The 20,469-nt window shown below is 47.5% G+C and overlaps 1 protein-coding gene across 1 annotated transcript; it reads left to right on the top strand.

Moving 5' to 3' along the window:
• Positions 1 to 7: 7 nt before the first annotated feature.
• Positions 8 to 19,644, top strand: Rbcn-3A (Rabconnectin-3A). The gene is made up of 15 exons (XM_064683654.1): positions 8 to 262; positions 4,287 to 4,504; positions 4,563 to 4,711; positions 5,219 to 12,328; positions 12,978 to 14,030; positions 14,096 to 14,320; positions 14,435 to 14,806; positions 15,985 to 16,249; positions 16,314 to 16,398; positions 16,465 to 16,734; positions 16,815 to 16,884; positions 16,960 to 17,034; positions 17,923 to 18,056; positions 18,130 to 18,213; positions 18,290 to 19,644. Exons 1-15 carry the CDS (start codon positions 176 to 178, stop codon positions 18,488 to 18,490), a joined length of 10,398 nt encoding a protein of 3,465 aa, XP_064539724.1. The 5' UTR covers positions 8 to 175; the 3' UTR covers positions 18,491 to 19,644.
• The last annotated feature ends 825 nt before the right edge of the window (positions 19,645 to 20,469 follow it).

Here is a 20,469-nt window from a genome sequence, read left to right as displayed (position 1 = left end):
CACTGTTCGATAGCACTAGTCGATAGCGTCCATCACTATTTGGCCTACATTTTTATGTAATGTCACTCATCACTTTGTTGTCGTTTTACAAAGAAAAAATCGTGCTAGTAACCAAACCAAAGAACCAAGAATATTAGTTTGTGCGCTGTGATGTGATATCCAATTGTAACAAATAATGAATTGTCATCAAATATTGAGCGGTGCCTGCAATGCGGGTGACCGGTGCTTCGCAATTGGCTCCGTGGAAGGCATACCATTTACAGTAAGAATACGAGCGATTACGATTGCCCTATAGCCAAGTTTTTTCTTTATTTTTTTTTTTTTTTTGCTGTTCGTTTTCGTTTTTATCACGCATCCATCATATTGTACAACCTGCAAACACACACAGACGCACGCAAACACCTACGTGCGCGACAGTCATATGTAGTATATATATGTATATGAATGTGTACATGTATTTATATAGGTACGCTAGGTACTTAAGGGTACGACTAGTGTATGTACCACATTTTCCAACACGGCTGGCATTTCGCGAATTGCAATTGGAATATCCGATTCCGATCAGACCAAAGGGGATTTTCATGTTTTCATTTACATTGCGTACTTGTACGTATCTATGTACATAAATAAATGTGATGCTTGGCTGTCACACTAGCTGTCACCGTCTTTCCGTCTGTCTGTCTGTCTGTCTGTGGTCAATTAAATCCAAATTCGATGACAACAACAACTCTTAACTAATTCAGCTGTTGTTTTTGTTGTTGTAGCTGCTGTCTGCGTGCGTGTTTTTTTTTGTTTGTTTTCTGTTGCGGTGAATGCTGCAAACAAACCATTTTTCATGGTGTTTCAATTTGAAATCAATGTATTAACATGTTTTCTGGCTTTTAATTACATTTAAAGGTCAAGTGCTGCGGCTGTAAACAAGCCTCTCACGTTGCCTTACGCACTCACACACACGCATGCGACGCACACACACACACATAGCTTGCAAAACATATAACATTCGATTGGTCAAATGGCCTTTGATGCCCTAAATTCGATAAACATACATACATGTATGCCCATCTCTATAGATGTGTGTGTGTGTGTGTGTTTGTGTGCAGCTGCCCTGCAGCCTGCAAATGGGAATCCTCGCAAAAATGTTGCGAGGCGAAACGAAACGCCAATAACAAATAAATTATACACGGCCCATAAAATGCTGCAAAATTCGTTATTTTTTTTTGTCGTGAGCACGCATTTATAATGTGGCGACTGTAGCTGGAATCGTTTATTTTTATGATCATGTGTATGTCTGTTTGTATGTATGTGCTATGTACATACACATACATATCAAATATTAATTACTAACGGTAACCCCTTACCCCCCAGCCACCCACACACGCTGTTTGCGCTTATTTGTTTACCGCTAGCGCCTGAGGTCTGTTTTTTTTCTTTTCTTTTCTCTTTATTTTTTTTTCTCATCTATGTAATTTAGCAGTCACAAGCATAATTAACTGTGCACATTCAATGGCTAAAGAATAAATATGTAGAATGTTAAGTGTGGCAGCACTTCCCCTCGACGCCCCCATACCGTTTTTTTTTTAAGCAAAAATTTCAATTCAAAATGCCAACAGCTGCAATTGCCTGTGTGTGTATGTGTGTGTGTGTGTGTGTACGTACAGTGTGTACACATCTGCATTATATTCTGTAATGAGCTGCGAGCCGCCGCCGCTGTTGACATTGCCACCCATTCATTTAACTATGTAAATGCCATCATTTCAATTGTATTTTTATAATTATTACGTGTGTGAGTGAGTGTTTGTGTGTGTGTGTGTGTGTGTGTCACAGCAGCAACAACTATAAATATAAAAAAAAAAATATGCACAGTCGCAGCTGAACTTGAAAATGGGCAGACGACACACATACACACACACACATGCGCTTACACATACACACAAAGTGGCGCCATCTGGCCCTGGGCAGCGAGTGCCATAGCAGTCAGCCTTGCGGCCTTGGCAAGAAATATCCGCAGCCATATCTCGCCTCGCCTCGGCTCCTACTTAAGATAATGAACACATATCAGAGACGGGCCAGAGGAACCAGCTAAAACTAACCAAACTAGAAAGCGACAACAACAACAACAACAACAACAACAAAAACAAATCACAATTAGCCGAGATAAGGCAATGGCTACGGGAATGGGTTTACCAGCTGCTCCGAGAAAGACTCTATTCAAGGGCAGGCCGAATCCGAATCCGAAGCCGCAGCCGCAGCCAAAAGATTTCCTGTGCAATCCGGAATCAAACCAAATTGGTCTAAATTAGCTTTAGGCACGCGTTCAAACTTGAAATTGTTCGGGAATTAATTTTGTTTTTTTTATTTTATTTTTGTTTAATTTGCATGCATACGACTTCAGTTCTGAACATTTATTTATCTCTGCTCAAATTTGGTCAAAGCGTCGTTTATCCATTTATCCGCTGTCCGACCAAATTATTTGTCTTCGATATTTAGTTACCAGTTAACTGTGTTACATCATTTTTGTATAACCCTTTCTCACCCTCCTCCCCCCATCCCCCCATCCCCGCCATCGTCCAGCCATGACAGCCTTGTCCTAGTTCGGGCAAATGTCGTTAGTCACACAGCTTAGCTGTGGTCCTCCTCCATGGTCGCTTGGTTGCCGCCCCGCCCCCCCCTTTCACCCCGTCCCCACTTGAATACACATCTAATCGTTTCTTATCTTTATAATCAATTTATTTCATAGTTATAGATATGATATGCTATGATGCATATGTGTGTACATATATTTCATATTTAGCGTGTCACGAGTTTTTCTCTTTACGAATTCCTACTCAAATTTCTCATTTTAATTAATTTCATTTAATTTGTTTCAGTTAATCACAAATTTAATCCAGATACTATCAGAATATCTGTAAACCAGATGGGGGGAGGGTTGCATTTCAAGGCGATCGCATCCAAAAATATGCTTCCTACTTTCATTTTTCCCCAATTTTTATCCTTGTGCATAAAATTGAACAAACTCCCGTCTAAGTTTAAGTTTTGTTTGTGTCTTAAACTGTCGTTAATTGTGCCCAAGGTGTGCGCAGTTCCGTTAGTCAATTAGTCAGTCAGTCAATCAATTAATTAATCAATTAGCTAATCAGTCAGCTAAAGCAGTTTAGTTTCTAAACACGATTAGTCATAGGTATAATATGTTGATTCGATCGCCTGTGAACGTGTAAATACAAAGTCGGCAAAAACAGATTTCGATTTGTTTTATAAATTTGTCAGGGGAATGCAATGACCACACAGTCCGTCAATCAATCAATCAGTAAATATTGATTTATTTTATTGTAAATTGATTACAGATATGATGTGAGAATATGATACGATCTATGTGTATGTGGTTAGTCGATTAGTCAATCAATCAATAAAATGATTTATCCTATTAATTGAACAATCAATCTGTCGACATGGACACTTTTATTTTCTTTAAAATTGGTTGGTCATAAATATAAAACGATGATATAATATGATGTACAAGTTCGCCTAAACAGTCAGTCAATCAATTAGCACAAACTGATTTATTATATTATAAATTGATTACAGATATGATATGATAATATCTATATATGCTTAGTCGATCAGTCAGCTAAAACATATATCTTTCATATTGATCATTCATTGATACAGCAGCAATCAATCAATCCATCAGCATATATAGCTTAGTTTTCATATAAATTTTTAAGTCATAACTATAAAGCGATAATACAATATGGTGTAAAAGTCTGTCTACAAAGTCGGTCAAACATTCACACAGTCAGTCTGTCAGTTAATATGATGTACAAGTCTGTCTACACAGTCAGTCAATATGATGTAAAATTTAGTCTACACAGTCAGTCAATCGTTCACAAAGTCTGTCTGTCAGTCAATATGATGTGCAAGTATGTCTACACAGTCAGTCAATCATTCAATATGATGTAAAAGGTTGTCTGCACAGTCAGTCAATCATTCACACAGTCAGTTAATCATTCACACAGTCAGCCATCATTCACACAATCATTTAACCATTCAATATGATGTAAAAGTCTGTCTACACAGTCAGTCAATCGTTCACATAAACAGTCAGTCAATCAATATAATGTACTGTGTAGTCAGTCAATCATCAAATCGATTAGTTTCAGTTATGACATGATATGTGATGTATTTATAATTATGATATGTGATGTACATACAAATATGATACGATTGATTAACAAACATGACACGATTTATTAACGTTTCAATCATTTGTTCGTTTGCGTTTTTAATAGGCATACGCTGCTGGCTGCAATGTGGTCATCCTGGCGAGCACATTCGAACGCGTCCAGATAATACCTGGCGCCAACCATGGCTATGTGAAAATATCGGCGCTCGACTGCAGCACCGATACGGGCAAAATAGCTGCCGCCTATGAGAACAAGATATGCATTTTCGAGCCGACGCCAGTGATTGAGTCCAACAAGCATAACACACACTTCCTCGACTACAGGTGGGGCCTCCAACGTAGTCGATTGATGGAATTGAGCATAACATGATCTTCTATTTAGATGGGTGCAGACGGGCTCCTTTACCAGCCACTCGAATGTGGTGACATTGTCTTGGAACTTGGAGGGTACACGTCTGCTGACGGGCGGCACAAATATACAGCTCTGGAAGAGCAAATCGCCCACACACCAGCCAGAGGAGGAGCACACGGGTAAGTGAATGGACATGCATACTAGAGCTCTGCATCGAGTCAATCTGGGGCCATTATTTCAGATCGAGCTGTTCGAGTTGCAGGCAATAGCTTGAGTCGAGCAATAACAGCACGTGTTGTCTCACTCGAACATGGGGCTAACTCGAGCGGGTCGAGCTCGAACATGTTGCTGACTCGAATAGATTGAATCGAGCAATAACAGTTTGTGTTGTTTTACTCGAACATGTTGTTGATTCAAGTAGTTCGTTAGCTCGATGTTCGATTGAGTATTCGAGTTCGATTGAGTATTCGAGTTCGATGCAAAGACTTAAATGACTTAAATGCTAACGACCCACTCGAACATGTTGCTAACTCGAACACTTCGAGCTCAAACATGTTGCTGACTCGAGCAGATCGAACGTGTTCGACAGAGTATTTGAGTTCGATGCAAATGACTTGACCGAAGCAGAGCTCTAATGCAGGCACATACAAATACTCTAGTTAAATCTTTTGTCATCTGCCTTGCAGGCGTCAAGTTTGAGATCGGCGAGAGCAAGGAGACCAAACAGTCGGCCAATGCCCAATCGGATGATGTGTCGACGTGGGAGAATATATGGTCCTGCCAGACGGCCATACCCATTTATCATATGGCATTTAGTCCCGACGGCACGCTGTTCGCCACCTGCGGCCGCAACGATCGTCTAGTCAAGATCTGGTACGAGAACAAGCAGGTGCTATTCCCGGCCAAGCCGACAACCGGCAACAGCCAGCAGCAGCAGTCGCAGCAGTCGCAGCACGATGGAGCAACTGCATCCGTTTCGGGTTCGATTGCTGCGATTGCTGGCGATTTGAATTTCACGTACGTGTATATCGCCCATCCGCGCGCCGTCTCCAACATTGTGTGGCGCAAGACGAGCAAGTATATGCCCAAGGGGTCGGTGGCCAATATGCTGGTGACCTCGTGCCTGGACAACATCTGTCGCATTTGGATCGAGACGGTGCTGCCGGACGACGGCCTGGTCAATATGACACAGTTCGATCCGCTCGCCTCGCAGAATCCCAAATTTCGCACCCATCGGCACAAGCATCGTTTCATGCAGCGCCTCAAGCACATGAAGACCTGCTTCCATTTGCGTCGCCACATGAAGGCGGGCGCCAATGCCGCCACGGTTATCGGCCACGGCTCCGGTTCGGTGGCGGGCAGCGCCAGCGGAGTACCCGGTGGCGGTTCGGGCGCTGTTATGGGCAGCTCGCCGGCCAGCTTTAGCAATTATCAGGGCCCGATACCGTCGCTGCCCTCGTCGTGCAGCGTGCACGACTTTCATTCGTATGGATTTCAGGGATCGGGCGTTACGCCCGGCATGCATTTCCATTTGGCGGCATCGATCAATGCCGAGACGGACATACCGCTGGTGCCGTCCATGCAGACCTCGGATCCGGCCAATCAGAATATCTTCATTTTGCACTGGCTGAACAACAAGGAGATGCATTTCACGCTCCAAGCGGAGGCCATACTCCAGGAGCTCACCAAAAAGGTCATCGACGAGGAGAACGGCACACATCATCATCATCATCCGCATGCAGCTTCCGGTGTCGATCTGCCCGATGATGCCGCACATCAGCAGCAGCAGCACCAGTCGCATCAGGCGCCGCACAAGAAATTCATGCGCAACTCAAAGTCCGTGTCGGTGGACGACAGCGGCGAGGAGTACAGCAAATATTCGCAGCATACGGGTGCGACGGGCGTTGGTCTCCATTTGAATTCCATGTCGAATACGACATCGCAGAATTCGCTCAATCAGGATCAGGCGAATCCGATAACGCAGCTAGTCGATTCGCTGGACAACAAGATCGAGTGCCTGCTGCGCGACTGGCACCAGAGTCCGGATCTCCTGTTCGCTATACATCCAGTCGATGGCAGCTATTTGATCTGGGTGATCGAATGGCTGGATGACTATTATCCCGGCTCGTATAGGCAGGCGCAGGTCTCGTTCTCGACGCGCATACCGTCGGCCTTTCCGCTGGGCGATGCCATGTCCATGTCCACCACGGTCAGCCTGTTCAATACGGGCAGCCATCCGCTGGCCTTTCGCGACATTGCCAACAATGTGCGCAGCAAGGACGAGTTCCACAAGGGCAACGGCAGCGATCAGAACTCGTTGCGCAGCGATCAGCCGTTCGAGAAGCATGACGAGCACGACGAGGAGCGCGACCAGGACGAGCAAGACGAGCACGAGAACGATGAAGATGATGATCAGCGTCAGGGAACAACCGAGGCCGATCAGGCCGAACGCAGCGCCGCGGCCAGCAGCTCGCAGGATTCGGCGGCAGCGGCGGCCGGAAATGGCGCCGCCAATTCGGTTCAGCTTCCGCTGAACGTCTCGCCCTCCGTCTCGATGGTCACCAAGCACTCGAACGGCACACTTAATCTCTGGCAGCTAACGTTCGCATTCAAAACAAAGTTCACCCAAGTATTAAGCATCGGTCATGTTAGCCGCGCGTCCGGTCATCGGTTCCGTGTCAACGACATCACCTGCCATCCGGTGCTGCCGCTGCTCGTCTCCACCTCGCATCACAATCTGCCCGACACAACGGAGGCCAAGTCACCGACGATGTCGCCCTTCGAGCAGCCGCTCGCCGGCGGAAGTGCTGCCTCTGCAGCTGCCACCGGCAGCAGCTCAAGCGCGGGCACGCCCAACGGCGACAAGGACATCTTTACGCCGACGGGCTTCTGCTCGGAACTGATATTGTGGCGCGTCGATTCGGTCGGACCGCTGTGTCATTCTGGCGGCGTCAGCGAATTGGCGCGCATCAATTCACCGGAAATATCCGCATTCAGCAATGTCGCCTGGATACCCACCCTGCTGCCGAGCACCACATTGGGCAGCTACAGCAATTCGCCGTCGGCCTGCTTTGTGGCCAGCGACGGTGAGAATTTGCGTGTATATCAGGCGGTGATCGATGCGCGCACGCTGCTGGCGGAGATCTCGTGCTCGGAGAATCTGAATACGTTGCAAAAATCGCATTCGCTCTCCTCGATGATCTCGAATGCGTCGTCCACGCTGAAGGCGCAACGCTCGGCTCTCCACGACAAGCTGAAGGTCGTCTCCCAGCAGTCGACGGCGCGACCCGGCTGCATCCTTCAGCTGGACGCGATATCGGATGCCAAGCACGACTGGCAGAATACGCAGTTTCTGCACGTATTCCAGGCGCAGCTGATAACCGGCGGACAGCGCACGAGCGCGGTGACGGACATGCACGATCTGGAGGAGCCCAAAATGGATGCACTGCTCGAGTCGGACATGGATGCAATTGTGGATCTGCAGCGAAATGTGGACTTCGAGGAACCCTTCTATATAGTCAATATCGAGAAGACGCTGCGCGGCAGCACCATCCACATGTGGCGCATCGTGATCAGCTCCAAGCAGCAGAGCTCGTTCCTCTCCGAGACGGCCATGTATGTGCCGGACAGCAATCTGACCCAGGAGCCGGGCGACGATGCCGAACAGAATCCGGGCCAGCCGCGACGCATGTCCCAGGGCGCCGAGACGCTGACGGGCGCCGAGCACTTTGGGCCGCATGTCGAGGCGCCGCACATCTCGATTACCACGCAAAAGGTGTGCACCCAGGAGCTGCCCCTGCCGGAGGGTGTCGATGTCATACATGCCTCGCCCGCAGCGGGCCATTTGAGCAGCTCGAGCATTTATCCGGCCTGCTTTGCGCCGTATATCATTGTGACCGCGTGCTCGGACTCGATATCGCGCTTCTGGAAGTGCGAGCCGGCCGGCAGCGAGGCCTATCACTGGTCCGAATGGAAGATGTTCAGTCGCATCCAACAGTCGGCGATTGAGATACCCGGCCAGCCGTTGAACATAAGCGCCGCCTATTCCGGCCGGATTGCCTGCGCCTACAAGTACGGCAAGAGCTTCACCCGTCCGAATCGCGGTGATCCGGACTCGCGCTATGTCAACCTGTGCGTGGCCATATACGAGTGCGAGAGCAGCGGCGGCAGCGAATGGGTGCTCGAGGATACGATTCACCTGAAGAACGTCCATTTGCCGCGCATCAATATCGGCCATGGCATCGATCTGAGCTATCTGCACGACAGCCGGCTGCTGGCGAAGAAGCAGCGCCTCAATCAGGTGCTGCACACCTTTGCCCACGATCCGGAGAGTCGTTCGCCGCGCAGCGGCGAAACAACACCGGAGCTGGCCACCTCAAAGCAATCGGCCGCCGCCGTCTCCGGCCTGTTGACGGTGCCCAGCTTCAGTACGCTGCAGTCGCTGAGGAAGAGCATAGCGGAGAATGGAAACACCTGTCCGCTGACGCAGAAGCATCTCGTCCAGCTGGACTGGGTATCCAAGGAGGACGGCTCGCATATATTGACCGTCGCGGTCGGCAGCAAAATTCTGTTATACACGCCCGTCAGCTCGGACATTGCCCAGGCGAACATCAAGGCCATGAAGGAGTCGCGTTCGGTGAATCGTCCGATTCTGCGCAAGGCCAGCTCCCTGGCCCAGCCGAACTTTGTCGACGAGATCCGTTGGATGAAGTTGCGTCAAATTGATTTGCAAACGGCCGACGGTTTGCCACCGCTGCCCATGCAAATCTCGTGGGTGCGCGACGGCATCCTGGTCGTTGCCATGGACTCGGAAATGCATGTCTATTCCCAATGGAAGCCGCATTATGGTGCCCATTTCATGTCCGCCGCAGCGGCTGCTGCCGTTGCTGCCATGTCGCACGACGATGTGCCCGACACACGCAATCTGCGGGACGAGGATCTGCGCTCTTTGGCCAATGAGTCCACCCAGCTGCGGCTCAAGAATGTCGCCTCGATGCCGCTGATTAGCAAAGTGAGCACCGCCAATCTGCAGCTGCTCTCACAGCGGCGACTCGCCGCCAACAGCAGCATGGCCAACATGAATGGCGGCCATCTGGGCGTCGTCGGCCTGGAGGCTGGAGCTGGTGGCTTTGGCGGCGATGCGCCGCCCAATGATGACTATATGACGGACTTTGGCCTGTTCCAGGCGTCGCGCATTGCTTGCCCCGTGCTGCCACAATATCATCCCAAGCAGCTGATGGAGCTGCTCAATTGCGGCAAGATACGTTGGGTGAAGGCCATTCTGGCGCATCTGGTCCGTTGCATGAGCGGCCCCGGCGGCGGCGGCAACGCCGCCAATGGCCTGCCCCGCGACGACGAGGGCAGCCAGGGTGAGGGCAACGGGGCGGGCGGTGCTGCCGGCAACCGGCAGCGCAGCTGGTCAAGATCACGAACGCTGAGCATCAGCTATGCGGCCGACACGAGCAACATACAGGCGGAGCATCGGGGCAGCACCACCCAAATACCGGAGGAACTGATGCTCGACTATGCTGAAATCAATTCGATTCCGCCGCTGCCGTTGTGGGTGCTCCTGAATGCGGATCGGGAACAGCAGTCGGGCAAGGCGGGCGGCTCGGCTGAGGCGGACAAGGATTATGATGAACTGTTCGATCTGCACAATTCGGATGATAATCTGGACGAGCTGCTCAGCGATGGCGAACAGAAGCGACAGGAGCGTCGCCTCTCGCTGCCCGATAAGCATTCCATTTCGCACTTTGGACCACGCCAGGGTCAGCTTCTGTCCCGGCTGCTCACCCATACACATTTGCCGGGCCTCTCATCGCTGGATCAGATGCATCTGCTCGCATTGGCCGATACCGTGGCCACCTGCAATACCGACTTTTCGGACAAGTTTGCCGCCGATCTTGGCAAGAATCAGCAGCAGCAGCAGCAAACGGGCGGCCTGGGCGCCGGCATCTCTGGCAAGGAGCAGGCCACCGAATCGCTCGACGATTGCGGTCTACGCTTTCTACTGGCCATGAAGCACTTCACCTATCTGCTGCGCTGCCTGCCGCTGCAGCAGCGCGCCCAATTCCAACGCCAGGGCGTCGGCACCGCCAACATTGTCTGGGCCTATCACTCGGAGAGCGAGGAGGAGCTCCTCCATTTGATACCCAGCTACACCAAGGGCGATCTGCGCTGGGCCACGCTGCGCGACCTCGGCGTCGGCTATTGGCTGAAGAACATCAATACGCTGCGGCGATGCGTCGAGAAGCTGGCCAAGTGCGCGTATCAGCTGAAGCAGGATCCGTTGGATGCGGCCATCTACTATCTGGCCATGAAGAAAAAGTCGCTGGTCTGTGCCCTGTTCCGTTCGAAGCGCGATGAGAAAATGACCACGTTCTTTAACAACAATTTTGCCGAGGATCGCTGGCGAAAGGCCGCCCTGAAGAACGCCTTCGTTCTGCTGGGCAAGCAGCGTTTCGAGCATGCGGTCGCCTTTTTTCTGCTGGCCAATTCCCTCAACGATGCCATCGAGGTGTGCATGAACAAGCTCGAGGACTTTCAGCTGGCCCTCATCATTGCCCGCCTGTACGAGGGCGATGCCGAGGGCTGTTATTATCATCGGCTGCTCAACGAGCATGTCCTCGGCACGGATGTGGAGACGGGTCGCTGTGATGTGACCCAAGCTCATCCCGATCCCTTCTTGCGCTCCATGACCTACTGGAACCTCAAGAAGTATCAGGAGAGCCTGAACACTCTCCTGCTCAACGGCGTCGGCAGCCTGCACACCAGCTACCGGGAGGAAGATCTACTGCGTCCGGAGCTGCCGCATGCCAATCCGAATGTCTTCAATTTCTATATCTATTTGCGCACACATCCGCTGCTCATCCGGCAGAACATTGCCCTATCCGCGCAGGAGAAGCGCATTGCGCACGTGGTTTTGTCCGGCTTCAGCTACGCCGGGGAGACGGGCAACAGGCCCGTAGCCAGCGACAAGCAGCTGCAGCTGGAGGATTCCATAACGGCCATCGAGCGGCAGCTGTACTTTACGACAGCGCACGGCCACTTCAAGTCCGGCTGCCCGGCTCTCGCTCTCGAGGTGCTCAACAAGCTGCCGATGAAGATTAGCGACAGCGATGGCACCGCCTCCGGCAGCAGCTTGGCCGGCGGTAGCAGCAGCAGCTGCAGCCAGCTGCCGGACACGGAGCATGGCGTCAGCAAGGACGAGCTTATCAATTCGGGCATCATGGATCAGTGGCAGTCGTCCACGGATCAGTTCGATTGGGGTGCACCCGTTAATCGGCAAACGGAGGCCACATTTGAGATCAAGTGGGATGACGACGACGATGAGGTAGATGATGATGAGGAGGAGGCGGAGGCGGGCCAAGCGAAGCCGGAACATGATGATCCCGGGCTGGCAACACCGCAGCCACCGGCCAAATCCACGGGCAACGAGTGCAAAATGGATATCATGGCGCAGCAGCTGAAATTTGTCGCCTGCCTCAAGATACTCATGGAGGAGTTGTCGACGCTGGCCACCGGCTTCGAGGTGGACGGCGGACAGCTGCGTTATCAGCTGTACATGTGGCTGGAGCGCGAGGTGGAGGCCCTCAAGCAGCTGTGCAACTATTGCAGTTCCGAGCAGGCCAACGATGCCGGCGACGCCGATGCTGCCGATGCCAAGGACAAGGATATGAATGCCAGCATCTATCCGTGCACAGAGCGACCCACACTGCACGAGATACTCATGCAGGACAAACAGGACTTTGAGGCCAAGGTGATGCGGGCCGCCAAGCGCAAGCGCTGGCTCAAAGGTGAGTGCAAGTGTGTGCAAGTGTGTGTGAGTGTGAGTGTGTGCGTGTGTGAACTAGAGCTCTGCATCGAGTTAAACGTAAAGCTACAGACACTTCCGTCTAGAGCAGATCGAATATGTTTGCTGACTCCAGTAGATCCATTTCGTTCATATTGCTAACTCAAGTAGATCGAGCTCAAACATGTTCGCTAACTCGATTAGATCGAGCTCGAACATGTTTTGCTGACTCGAGCAGATGAAGCTCAAACATGTTTTGCTGACTGAGCGCATCCAACTAGAACATTTTTCTGTTTCAAGTAGATCGAATACAAAAATGTCGCTACCTGAAACCTGATGCTAACAAAGACAAAGATTGAGCTCGAACATGTTTGCTGACTCAAGTTGGTCGAACACGAACATGTTGCTGACTCGATCTACTCGAACTTTGTTTGACTGAATGTGCTCGGGCTTCTCGAATCATTTATTCGAACAATGCGTACTTCCATGCTCGAAGGCTTGAACCTGTTGGTTTTGTTTTGAATTGATTGAGCATTCGAGTCTGATGTAAATAATTGAATCGATGCAGAGCTCTGGTGTCAACCCCTACAAAGTTGGCTCCCAAAAACAGTGCTAATCCCGCTGTCTTCTTCTTTTTCCTCTCCTCGCTCCAGCCAATGAGACGCTGCTGCGAACGCTGCTCAGCTATTGTTCGCTGCACGGCGCCAGCGGCGGAGGCCTGGCCTCGGTGCGGATGGAACTAGTATTATTGCTGCAGGAACTGCAGCAGGAGAAGACCCAACAGCAGCTGCTCAGCCCGTTGCCATTCCCGACAACCCTCCCGCTGCTGAGCGCCTGCGTGGCGGGCAACAAGACAGTCATCGCGGATCCGATCAAGTATCTGCAATCGCAGACGGTGGACATGCTGCAGAGCATAATCAAGCTGTTGCCATTCCCGGGCATCGAACCAAGCGCATTGAGCGAGATCTTTGTGCTGCGCGACCTGGCCGTGGCGCTCTCCTCGTGCATCTATCAATCGCTCTGCGATTCGGAGAGCTTCGTGGTGAACAATGCCACCTTCAATGGCTATCCCAGCCCGGGCATTGAGAATATTGCCAAAATCAACTCCTCGTTCGAGTGCAGCTATCTGGTGGGCAGTCGCAATGCGTTCCACAGGCGACGCAAGTACTCGACCGACGAGCCGGCGGGCATTTGCACCACCCCGTCCAAGTGGCCGGGTGTCACCAATTTGCGTGCGTTGTTGGCGCGCGAAAAGGACGAGGATGTGCCCAAGCTGAATGTGCTGCTGCTCGAATCGTTTGTGTCCACCTACATGGCCCTGTTCATCTATTCGCTGTCCACCTGCGACAGCCGGCTGCTCTATCGGCTGAGCGGCCAGAACTTCACCAATGACACCTGGTCGACCCTCTTTGGCGGCGGCATGAAGAAGCTGCTCATTAAGCCGGCCGCACAGCCGCATGCTCCGCATGTGGGCATGGCACAGGCGGCGGCCGCTGGCGAGGAGACGGGCGATGAGAGTAGTGTTTGGAACACGGTCACGTCGATAACGAAGCAGCGCATGAAGCTCAACATGAAGATCCTGGGCAGCTTTAGCCAGAACAGCACATCGAGCAACATGAAGGAGGATAAGCCCACGTACAGGGAACAGTTTATGCCGCCAGAGACATCCATGCTCTCCTACTTCCTGACCAAGCCAACCAATACAGGTGAGATCTGCATATCTAAAAAATATATTTGATGGTATATATAAACTCGATTGATTTGCCTGCAGATTGCGATGACTACGACACGGATGATTCGCACGAATCGGATGGCGAGGAGGAGGAGGACGACGATGATGATGTCAATGTGAGTCGCACACAGCTCAAGGCCAAGGATAATACGGAGCACACCAATCCCATGTCCTATTCGTGGAGCATACTCCGTTTGGCGCTCATCAAGTTTAGCACCCACAAAATCCAGGAGTTTGTCAAAGTCGCCGGCATCGAGCTGCAGGGTGAGCGCCGACCCCCGCCCCCCGCGATCCGCCCCTTGTCTGCCGTCTCCTACCCCATATCCTCCACATACATATATTCCCTTCATGCCTGATTCTGTGTGCTCTTTGTTGCAGATCTGCCCGTGATTAGTCCGCTGTCGCACGAGGTGCTGCGCACCCTGAATCGCTGGCAGGAGTTCGCTCTGAACGATTTGATAAGTCGCGGTCCGCCGACGCGCAACTATATACCCGGCTGCTATGCGGAGAGCGGCATCAATGGCCTGGCCATACACAAGTATCGATCGCTGCTCAACAAGGACAACACGCCGTTCATATCGGGCTCGGCCGCTGGGCCGATCCGCCGGCTATGGAACTATCTGGTGCGCCAGGAGCCCACCCAGGAGGTGTTCATCAAGAGCATCTTCGGCAAGAGCACCGAGGCGAATGCGCGCAGCGCACACAATCATCATCACAATCATCATCACAATGATAACGACACCGACGAAGGTGTGTATTCCGTACCAAAATGTTGCTATTATAGTTGTTGTTGTTGCAAATTCCTTTGAGTTTTATCCTCGCGATAAAGTAGCTGCTAGATACATAACATGCACATCCATATATATATATATTTATATATTTTAATTAGTTAACGGTGCATCTTAACATTTACAGACAACATTTACAACCCGGCTGTTAATTTCTGCTTGTTTACATTTGCCAGGCATGTTAAGCATTTACAGCCCGGCTGTAAATTGTTATCTAATTGTTGTCAATTTGTTTCTTGTTGTTCGGTTTTAATAGTTAATTCAGGTGGCAGATGTTACTTAATTTTAGGTTTACAAACCAAAAAAAAAAAAAGCTTCTTGTTTTCGCAGGATTCCAGTTTGACAGGAATAGTATTTTTCTTATATATATATATTTTTTTTTTGTTAAATTATGTGTGTCGCTTAAGTATTGATTGCGTTACCAGTGAAATGTATTAAACAAAAAAGTAATTATATTTTATTATATGATTGTAATTGTTGTTTTTTTTTTGCGCACCATTTTTTTTTCTAAAGTTTTTCGTACGTTTTTTGAGTTTTAACATTCGCACTGCTTGGGTCAATGTTAAAGTTGCACTGCTTTCGGCGCTGTTAAGTGGGCGGCTGTTAGCTAAATAACTGCTTTTAAGCCAATTACTAAATAATAGACTTGATAAGATACCGTAATCTAAAGAAGAAGCTGCAATTAACACCCTGGTGTCAAGCACTTAACATGAGCTTAACACCTGGCAATCACCTGGCTCTTGCCGGCGCATGTTGCAAATTATAAGAAAAATATAAATATACATATTTATATACATATTTTTCTTATAATATAAATAAGTAGAAATATTAAAATATATTTTTCTTATAATATAAATATTTAAATATTATTTTTCTTATATTATAAATATATTTAAATTTATTATTCTTTTGATATAAATATTAGATATATTTTTAAATATTTAAATTGAATTTTTCTTATAATAATAATATAATTAAATATAAATTAAACTAAGCTTGGCGTAATCATAATTTATATTAAGTGCTTATATCTCTTTCTATTTCATTGCTCATCATTCTCTCTCTCTCTCTCTCTCTTTCCCTCTTTCTCTGTCTCACTTTCTCTGTCTGTCTCTCTCTCTCTTTCTCTCGCTTGCCCAGGCCAATCGCATTCGACTAACGAGAATACGGATCATATACGTATTATACACAAGGATCACGAATCGATTCTCACATTCTGCTTGAAGAACAACAGCTCCTCGATGATTGCATTTGCCAATCCGCGCGAAATACAGGAGTTCGATATATCCCTGCTGCTCGAATCGCCCAATTGGTATGAGGACGAGTGCGAATACGATATGATGAATTTGTCCAAAGATGCGGACACAAATAGCTCCGCTTTTCTCATCATCCAGTCGCAGGATCAGTGAGTAGCCAAAACAAACTTCAATTCCCAATTCTGATTGCTTCCCTCTACCGATCCCAAACAGGGCTCAATTTGGAGCTGGCAGCGCGTTCAGCGAGGCGAGCGTCAGCACGCAGAGCGCCTCACAGTCGGGCCGCGGCACATCCATGGTGAGGGAACTACTTGGGCTACTTTCCCCAGACATTAACCACATACTAATCCTTACTCCATCGCAGGTGCTGCGCCACAAGGTGGACAATGTGAAGCGCATGAGCGCGCATCCGCTGATGCCGCTCTATTTGACTGGCGGCCAGGATGGCTCTGTTCAGATCTGGGAATGGGGTCACCAGCAGCCCGTCTGCTGTCCGCGCACCTCCGGCACCTTTGCCAAGGTCACGCGCTGTCGCTTCTCCGAGCAGGGCAACAAGTTCGGCATCGGCGATGGCGACGGCAATCTGAGCCTGTGGCAGGCGGGCATCGCCTCCCAGAACAATCGCTCCTTCATAGTGAGTGCAGTTTCATAGCGAACACGCGCATTTAACTATAACTATTGTATTATAATTATTATCCTTGTTCTGATCCTTAGACCTACCAGTGCCACAATAAGGCGCTCTCCGATTTCGTATTCCTCGGCTCATGCAGCTTGCTGGCCAGCGGTATGTCTTTGCCCCTCCCCCCTCAATCAATTGCACACATTACTAATCCCAATTTGGTTTTCTATTCTTTCGCAGCTGGCCAAAGTTCCGAGAACAAGAACATTAACATTTGGGACACACTGTTGCCGCACAAGAAGTCCTGTGTCTCGGGTGAGTTCGATCTGCTCCAAAAGCTGTCTCTCTTTATGCCCTTAACCCAATTGACAATGGGCAAAATGTATCCAAGAGGCAGCACGAAGCATCTCCGAATGTGAATTTATTTTGGATTAGGACGACGAGCTGAGTCGACCCAGTCTGTCCGTCTGTATTAAAGGGGGAACTACGAAAGCTTTAGGTTTGAAATTATATTGATAATGTCTTTTCGTGTGTCTTCTCGACTTCTCGATATCTCGATAGTTATCGATTTAGCTCGAAAACTGTCTAGCATAGGCAGATCGAGATTTTTTCACATTTCGGATGCCTCCTTCAAAATGTGTAACGCATAGTAAAAGTCACCCATAAAGTATATATATATTCTTGAGCATTATCAACAGACAAGTTCGTCCGTCAGTTTATCCGTCCGTCCGTCTGTCTGTTTCGAACTTGCGAACTAGTCTCTTTGTTTTGAAAGCTATCGTCCTGAGACTTTGCATAGGTCCCTCTTATATCATATTCCTCACTACATCATATAGCTGGCATAGGAACGATCGGTCGAAAATGAGGTTCTTGTTAAAAAACATTTTGTTTTTCAACATATCTTAACCATGAAGCACTGTGATACGATTCGGTCTGCAAGGGTATTGAATCTTCTTTCCCTTCTCTCTCGTTAAACGTAGAGCTTTGGTATGTCCATAGATAGATAGATAGATATGCATACTTTTTTATGGCTTTGAGGAAAGCATTTCCCGAATATAGTGTGGAGGCAAAGGGAAGTAGAAAAAATAAGCTGGAATTTTGGCAAACTGGGTTCAGGGTATCTTCCAGTCGGGCACTCCCGACGGGATTACTCTTCTTTATTTGCTTATTCTCTGATTAATTTATTGTTCTCTTTTTTGGCAGCCTTCACCTGTCACGACCAGGGCTCATCCTGTTTGGTGTTCGCGCCCCAGCACCAGGTGCTCATCTCCTGCGGCAAGCGCGGCGACGTTTGCGTCTTTGATGTGCGCCAACGCACACTGCGGCATCGCTATCAGGTGAGTCTTGATTGACCACACAGCTTCTATCTAATCAATCAATCAATCGATCAATCAATCAATCTGTCGGCAGGCACACGACAGCACCATCAAGTGCATTGCACTCGATCCGCACGAGGAGTTCTTTGTCACGGGCTCCATTGAGGGCGACATTAAGGTGCGTTAAGGCATATTAAATATATTCACATTATATCTACTATATATATATATATATATATGTGATTCGCTTGCAGATATGGGACATGAACCAGTTCATGCTGATCAACACGTTCCCCCATGAGCATGCCAAGAACGGATTCTTCAAGCACACCGGCCAGGGCGTTAGCCAGGTCTACGTGGATCCATTTGGACGTCTCTTCTCCTGCGGCTCCGATGGCTGCATGAAGGTCCGCCTGCTCGTCGAGAAGGACAACATTGTGCACTCCGTGTATTAAACTAAATGAAACTAGAAACTAGAAACTAGAAACTAGAAACTACAACAACAGCAGCAACAAAAACATATTTTGTAAACTAATTACGTGTCCGTCGCGTCCTTTTTGTCTGTCTCGCTTGATTTTCGCTTTAAACTTTCTAAATGTACATTTTACTGTGTGTGCGAATGTGTGTGTGTGTGTGTGCGTGTGTGCGTGCGTGCGAATGTGTGTGTGCGTATTTTATTGCTAGTTTTTTTTTGTTTGTTAAACGTTGATTATTATATTTCTTTATTACATATATACATATATACGATGATGATGATAATGATAATGATAATGATGATGGGCAGTGTTGCCAATCCAGCTATTTTCTAGCTTTATTTGGCTCTTTTTTCAAAAGACTTCAGCCGCAAACAGCTGAGCATGTAAACTAATTTGGCTGTTCAATTTGTCCTTTAAAAGCTAAACAGCTATTTTTAGCTTCCATTTATTCCGATCTGTGAATTCAGCTACTTTCAGCAGTTGGCAACACTGAGAAGTTTTTTTTTTTTGCTTTTCCAACACAAACACAAGAAGAAGAAGATAAAAGTAACTATTTAACGAGTTTATATGTTTGATTCGTTTATATTCGATGAGTATTTCCTAAACAGACTATATGCTACCTATATGATATATATATATATATTTACATACTATACCTATACATATATACATATATGCACCTGGATACCATATATGTGTATATCAAATATACTACTTATATGCTTTAAATCAATTATTAATTATTATATATATATTTATATATACAAGACATTCTGCAGTATGATAAATTATATGCTAACGAGAATATATTTATACCTATAAATATATACATATATGTATATATACATATATGCATATACATGTATATATATATATATATATGTGTGTGTGTGTATTCTATATGCATGCCACGCACACATCGATACACGTGTGTGTGTGTGTGTGTTTTTACTTATGTCTTTGTGTTAAACTTTGTGCAACAATTTTGTCTGTTAAATCAATCAAGATCTATATGTATGTATATATATTCTATATATATATATATGCATGTATATTATGTATACCTAAATCAATTACCTAAATAAAGTGCAAAAATAAACAACAAGCGAAAAGTATTAAACGAACCCACTAAATTGCGTGTTCTTAAAATCAAACAGATTATCACACACACACACACACACACACACATACACATACATGCATAGACACTCACATACTCGCATTATGACCATGGAGGGAGGAGGAGTATTCACTGAATATTGGAGCTAGCTAGTCCCACATTGACTGGAAAATATATCCAGAACAAAATCTGTAAGAGGCAAAACGAAGGAGATCTTCCAAAGACCGAGGGAAATACTAATAATCTGAACATGGAGGTAAGATATTCACTTAAAAATCAACAAAAATGGTTGAATTTTCAATCAACAACTTTTTGTAACCCATCGATTCTTGATTTGTTTGACTGCCAATTGATTGTAGGGATCCGTACGAATTCAAAAAGGTATAACATATGAAAATCAGTCAATAATTACCCGAGATATTAAAAAAATATCATCAAAAAGTTTTGATTTTCAAACCGACCCTGATTTTGGTCGATTTGGGTCAAAATTTAGATTTGCATTCGATAGTATTGCTCCTTGCAGCTCCAAAATGGTATAAAATTCCAAAAAATCATCAAAAATCGTTGAATAGGTCAAAAAAAAAACCAAGGAAAGTTTGAAGGACAGAAACATATGCCAATTATCTGAACATGGAGGTGGGATATTCACTTCAGTTTGCAGCTAGTTAGTCCCACATATTATGTTAATCGCAAAATATAACCTAGAACGATTTCAACGAGAGTTAAAACTTGAAAGACAGAGACAAATGCTGACAATCTGAACATGGAGGTGGAGGGGTGACTACATTCACATACACATACAACACACACACACACACTCACATGTTAACCAATATCA

The sequence above is a fragment of the Drosophila montana genome, unplaced genomic scaffold (assembly GCF_035044405.1).
Source record: "Drosophila montana isolate Dmon_TW-CO22-7 unplaced genomic scaffold, ASM3504440v1 contig_2666_1, whole genome shotgun sequence".
Lineage (NCBI taxonomy): Eukaryota > Metazoa > Arthropoda > Insecta > Diptera > Drosophilidae > Drosophila > Drosophila montana.
The sequence above is the reverse complement of the archived record's forward strand: the minus strand, read 5'-3'. Positions and strand labels throughout refer to the sequence as shown.

Coding starts and splice junctions, on each gene's coding strand:
- Rbcn-3A (XM_064683654.1), top strand. CDS start 176: ATGAATTGTCATCAAATATTGAGCGGTGCCTGCAATGCGGGTGACCGG. Junction 14,031..14,095: donor GACCAAGCCAACCAATACAG/GTGAGATCTGCA, acceptor ATTTGCCTGCAG/ATTGCGATGACTACGACACG. Junction 18,214..18,289: donor CCATTGAGGGCGACATTAAG/GTGCGTTAAGGC, acceptor ATTCGCTTGCAG/ATATGGGACATGAACCAGTT.